Source organism: Nicotiana tomentosiformis, chromosome 2, assembly GCF_000390325.3.
Source record: "Nicotiana tomentosiformis chromosome 2, ASM39032v3, whole genome shotgun sequence".
Classification (NCBI taxonomy): Eukaryota; Viridiplantae; Streptophyta; class Magnoliopsida; order Solanales; family Solanaceae; genus Nicotiana; species Nicotiana tomentosiformis.
In genome coordinates, this window is record NC_090813.1 from 37,207,379 (window position 1) to 37,214,015 (window position 6,637).

The 6,637-nt window shown below is 33.7% G+C and overlaps 1 protein-coding gene across 1 annotated transcript; it reads left to right on the forward strand.

The window, feature by feature from the left end:
• The first annotated feature begins 3,709 nt into the window (after positions 1–3,709).
• Positions 3,710–5,129, forward strand: LOC104098022 (ribulose bisphosphate carboxylase small subunit, chloroplastic 2). Its single transcript, XM_070195161.1, has 3 exons — positions 3,710–3,922; positions 4,434–4,568; positions 4,725–5,129. The coding sequence occupies exons 1-3, from the start codon at positions 3,743–3,745 to the stop codon at positions 4,953–4,955; spliced, it is 546 nt and encodes a 181-aa protein (XP_070051262.1). The 5' UTR covers positions 3,710–3,742; the 3' UTR covers positions 4,956–5,129.
• The last annotated feature ends 1,508 nt before the right edge of the window (positions 5,130–6,637 follow it).

A 6,637-nucleotide genomic window follows, 5' to 3' on the forward strand; every position in this document is an offset into this window, starting at 1 on the left:
GTAATTGAGCCGGAGAGGCTGTCGTGAGATAAATAGATTAAAACATAAGAAAATACTCAATATAGGGTGACCCAACTTGATAAACTGACTTATACATATGACGTACTAGCCTATAAGGCCATACTAGTATCCGTATACATGACATCTGTCTACAAGCCTCTAAGAGTACATAAATATCATAAAGGTCGGGACAGAGCCCCGCCATACCAAACAATACATATTCAAATCATACTGACCAAAGAGGCAACTCCGGAGCAAGTGGAGTGCACAAACACCTTCTACTGAGCTGATAGCCTACTAGGAGAACTCTCAACCTGTCTATCGGGACCTGCGGGCATGAAACGTAGCGTCCCCAGGAAAAAGGGACATCAGTACAAATAAAGTAACGAGTATGTAAGGCATGACAGTAGTATATAAAAGACATGAAAGAAATATGGAGTAAAGAACTCAACCTGTAATTCTGAATAGCTCTGTGAATCATGAAAATTTTATAATGTCATGCATGTGCGTATAAATGACATACCATGCATAGGTATATGCGTACATAACATCATCAAGCCTCTGAGGGCATCCCATCATATCATCTCATCCACTGTGGGCAAAATCATCAACGTATACCAGCTGATCAGGTTGTGGTGCGTATATAACCCCTTTAACCTTTTCCCATATCCCATATACATATAATATACGCGTATATAATGCCTTCTGGTCATGGGTCAATGTACATGTATAAATGCATGAAATGTATAAGAAATACGTTAATAAGATTTCTCGAATATCATAAAATTAATACTCCTTTCGGACAAACTTTATCAAATACATATTTTTCTGAAACTCATGAACAGATGATATAATAATAATAATTCACATGGAGAATTAAGAATATAGACACCCCTAGTATTTCTATGAATAGATTCATTTATGAAAGTTGCGTATTTTGCTCGTTTCGTTTGTATCATTTGGATCATGCCAAAAAGAAAGAAGGGATAGCCTTAACATACCTGGATTAGGAAAAAGTCTGTATGATGTTCTTGGAAAAGGTTACACCGTACTCCTTTAGAACCGTAAAATTTTACGTTGCTATGATTTCAATAATTCTCGTTGGATTTTTTTATTTTTTTTTTAGGAATTTGAAGAATCACGTTGCTAGAGTAAGGTTTAGAATCTGATTTGAAGTGTTTTTGAGAATGAAATTTATTGAAAACTTGCTAAGTGTAGCGTCTGTTTGAAATGCTTAAATTAGAAAGATGTTATAAGATTTCTTACAGAAAACTTGCTAGATTGAGTGTTCTGTTTGAAATGATTGAATTAGGAAAAATGTTATAAGATCTCTTACTTTGTTTCTTTAAGTCCAATGAAGCCAAATACTAAATGACTTACACGTACTCACTTATGATGCCACTTTTCAATTAAGAAATCATTATCAGATTACTACTTGAATATCTAATGTCCAAAGAAGCCAAAATGCCCATTTCTTTATTTAATGAGTATGACTCATACTCTTTAAGTATTTCCACATAATCATAGTGACTTATGAGTCACAATCCTTAGATGGGTTTGCTTCCACGTTATGGAGTTCAAACTTTATCCAAAATCATTATTAATCAACCATTAATCCTTAATTAATTGAGTAATATCCCATTACCCAATAATTAACTAATTACCCACATAATTAAGAATTATCTTAAATTACTTAAAATACTACTCACTTTTAACACACTTTATACACCTTAATATCATGGCCATGTGGTACCTTGTATGGTACTAGCCCATAAATATCGGATATTTTAGTTCGGGCCATATTTTATCCCAAAATATCAAACTTCGATGAAATTTATTTTTTCCGATTTGCTTATCCTCTCACCTTCACCAATTTACTCATCACTTGTTTAAAATAGCATAATGCTTATAATCACAAAATAAATTTCATTCCCGAACTTGCGTCGATGAACCTATGATGAAACTTTAACGTTCGAAAATGCAGGATGTAACATCTCATTTCCGAGCTTCCATTAATTTATTTATGGCATACTTTAATGTACGAAAATATGGGGTGTAACAGTTTGGTTATTTGTTCCAATAGGATGAAGGAGCAATATCATGGAAGAGTGCCAAACAGTCTGTTATTACTACATCCACAATGGAAGCAGAATTTGTGGCTTGTTTTGAAGCCACGATTCATGCATTATGGCTGCGAAACTTTATTTCAGGACTTGGGGTTGTCGACACCATTACCAAGCCGTTAAAAATTTATTGTGATAATTCTGCAACAGTATTCTTCTCCAAGAACGATAAGTACTCCAAAGGTATCAAGCATATGGAATTAAATTACTTTACTGTCAAGGAGGGAGTTCAAAAACAAAGAGTGTCACTTGAGCATATTAGAACCGATCTCATGATTGCAGATCCGTTAATGAAAGGTTTACAGCCAAAGATATTTAAAGAACATGTACATAGAATGGGTCTTGGCTGTATTTATGACTGATGTATTTATGATATTTTGACACTCTAAGCTCATTTATGTGTTTCTGATATACATTAATTACTTCATGTTTCTCATAATGGTGTACACATTATTGTTTTGAGATATTACAGGATAAGTCTCAATGAGACATTATTGTGGACCATAATATTTTATAGCTTATGGACCTGGTACGATGAGTTGCTAATGTTGTAGTATATGGAAGGGAGTATGTAGACAAATTATATATAACCGCCATAACTCACATTTAGCAGTTTATCGTATTATGGTATTTATGATGGGCATTATAGAAGAGATTTGTTTATGCGCAACTAATGTTCTTATATTATTAAATATTAATATTATGTGATTATTGGGCCAAGTGGGAGAATGTAAGTTTTCCTATGTGTGTGGCCCAATAGGTTTAAGGCTCATAATTAATATTTAATTAATGAGCAAATCTCATCCGTCCGATCGGTTACTTGATGGACGTACCAGATTAAGTGAGAACCTCTATAAATTGGTCATCTCCCCACCCATTAGGGATACCGTATTTTAATTCTCTCTTCCATCACTAAAGTCGACGGTAACGAAAGTTAGGGCAAAGGGCGAGAAATCAATTTCGATAAACGCTTCCGCTTTGTGATAATGGCTTCCGTTTCAGGTATGTTTTTTTGTAACGATTATATGTAAGATTATCATGTTCAAGATCATGGTATAAATTAAAGTGTATGTTAACACAAAAATGTAATTCTTTGAAACCTGGACCTTGAAATCATCAAAATTTGAAAGAAAGATAAGTATATTGATGTGAATGGACAAAATTTGAAAATGATTTGCGTCCAAACAAAAAGTCTGAATCGTCTGCACGCAAAGGAATGGTCTCCCAATCCAAGCTTAACGACTGCAAGTAGCAGCCAATGCAGATGGCAAGAAAACAAATAAAACGCTTACCCAAAAGAGAAATTAACCAACCATTTTTACACATTCATACCCTATTCCTTACCCCATTTAGGATGAGATAAGATCAATGAGCTTCTGCCACGTGGAACCCCTTATTGTGGCTTATGTAAATAGCTTAGCTAAAATTTTAAAAAAAAAAAAAAAGTCATTGCTACCCTTTCATGTGGTCATTAATTTAATTTGTAATGTCAAGAACCACATAATAGCGGTTACCATTCCTCTAAGATTGGGTTTGCTTGATTTTGTGTCCGTATGTGCAACTTCATCGTTATATATAGAGGGGGCAATAGCTTCAAGCTAAGCAATTAATATTCAGCAATGGCTTCCTCAGTTATGTCCTCAGCTGCCGCTGTTGCGACCGGCGCCAATGCTGCTCAAGCCAGTATGGTTGCACCCTTCACTGGTCTCAAGTCCGCAACCTCCTTCCCTGTTTCCAGGAAACAAAACCTTGACATTACTTCCATTGCTAGCAACGGCGGAAGAGTTCAATGCATGCAGGTTTGTACTAGAAGTATATAATATCTGGATTGAACTTAGTGTATCTTAACCTGTTTTAGCTTTAGCAGGTACCCTATCTTATTTTTTGTCGATGATTACTTGTAATTAAGGCACTATACTATGTGCCTTAATTTCACCAAATATATTACTCCCTCCATTTCAATTTAAATTACACAATTTTCCTATTAGTCCGTTAAAAAAAGAATGACACGTTTCCAAATTTAAAAACAATTTAACTTTAAACTTTTCATTTTATCCGCTTTAAGCTTTTATAATCATACAAATGGCATGGTCCCACAAACCTTTTGCCCCTTAAGCTTTTAGGATCACAAATTTTTTAAATATTTTTTTTTTCTTAAACTTTGTGTCAAGTCAAGCTAAATTATCTAAATTGAAACGGATTGAGTATATGCATAGAAGATCACAAAATTCATTGACACCCCAATATTAGATTGAAAATGTTATATTCCATACTTGTACCGTAAATTTTTTATGTGGAATATATATGTAGGTGTGGCCACCAATTAACAAGAAGAAGTACGAGACTCTCTCATACCTTCCTGATTTGAGCGTGGAGCAATTGCTTAGGGAAGTTGAGTACCTTTTGAAAAATGGATGGGTTCCTTGCTTGGAATTCGAGACTGAGGTCAACATCTATTCTAAATCTTGCTACTATTATCAAGCATAACTAACATGAATTACTCAATCCTAACTAGTTTGGGATTATACATATATAGTTGATTAAGTGAAAGAGGAGTATTATCTCATGTTAATGTTTTGTTTATCTTGTGGATATGTGCAGCACGGATTCGTCTACCGTGAGAACAACAAGTCACCAGGTTACTACGATGGAAGGTACTGGACCATGTGGAAGTTGCCCATGTTCGGGTGCACTGATGCCACTCAGGTCTTGGCTGAGGTCGAGGAGGCTAAGAAGGCTTACCCACAAGCCTGGATCAGAATCATTGGATTCGACAACGTCCGTCAAGTGCAGTGCATCAGTTTTATTGCCTACAAGCCTGAAGGCTACTAAAATCTCCATTTTAAAGACAGCTTACCCTATGTCTTCGGGGGAAGTTTGTTTGAATTCTCCTTACCCTGAAGAAACTGTTTTGGTTTTTCTTCATCATTCTATTCAATGTATGTTTTTGAATTCCAATCAAGTTTATGAGAACTAATAATGACATTTAATTTGTTTCTTTTCTAATATATGATTTTTCAACTTGTTTAATTTGTGGAGTATGTTAATTTGTTCGAGTAGTATCTGCAGTCTCAATGCAATTGCCTGCACAACTATGTCAATTTTAATTTGTTTGAGATTTTTCTGATTTATGTTGGGCCACCCAAAAAAAAAAAAAAGATACCTTCAACTAAACTTGAACAATTTCCCCCATCAAATTATGAAATACACTAGATCAACCTCTCCTTGCACTACTGAAAAACTGTCAAAAACCGTCCACAGCATACCGACCGAAATCGGCCGGATGAGGAAATCGACCGAAATCAGTCGAAAAATAGGTAAATTGGTCGCAAAAGTCAAAGAAAAAATTTCACACAAAAATACCGACCACCAAAAGTGGTCCCATAACAAATAAACATTGCTACATCTGACACATATAAAAAATCCGACCAATATCGGTCGGAAATTGGTTAATCTTTGACCAAGACCTGATTAGGATTTTAATTAAAAAAGTTTAATTAAAAAATTTCAAGGATACCGACCGAAATCGGTCGAAAATTTTAATTTATTTTTTCCCGCCCAAGGTCAATTGGTTTTTTCCATAACAAAAATTATTTTTTAGAAATATTATTAATTTACCGACCAATTTCGGTCAGTATTATTGTTAAGTTATTGTTATTTACAATCTACATATATTTCACAACACACATACACACACACATACACACACACACACACACAGAGTCTTGAATGTTTCATTCTCGATCACCTTACTAGTACTTTGCTCGGATACTTCATTAGTGGATCAATTGAAAATTCAATTATATTCGATTAAAACTTAATATAACATATTTAAAAACAAAGAGTATAGTTTTATAAGATGTAGTGATATATTAATACTGAAGTTGTAGCAACAACAACATAGCCGCCACCACCACCACTAGCTTGTTTCACGCCGCCACCACCACCACTGCCATTCCCCTCCTCGGCACCACCACCACTATCATTCTCTTTCAAGGTTAGTAATCTACCTTATTAGCTTTTTAATTTTTAATTTTCTGAATATAATTTTATGCAATATTTTAAGGGTTTTGTCTATTTAGGATTTATGTGACTAAATAAGGTTTTTGAACTACATTAGATTTAGATTTAGATTTGAACTACCTAAAATAATAATTTTTTTAGAGTTTTTAGTTTGAACTACATTAGATTTAGAATTAAGGTATAGAACTCAAATTAATGCATTTAAATTATTTAATGTATAAATTAATTTAAGGTATAAATTATGAACTACCTTAAATTATGAACTTATGGTTCTTAATAGAACTCAAATTTATGCATTTAAATTATTTAATGTATAAATTAATTTAAGGTATAAATTTTTAAAACGACAATATCAATTAATCTAATTGAGTTAGTCTAATTAAATTAGTCTAATTAAATGGCTTGACTAATTAATTATTCTAGCGAGTCTAATTATGATTAATGATAGGGTCAGAACAATATTATTACTAAAGTTTATTATGTAACTTAAA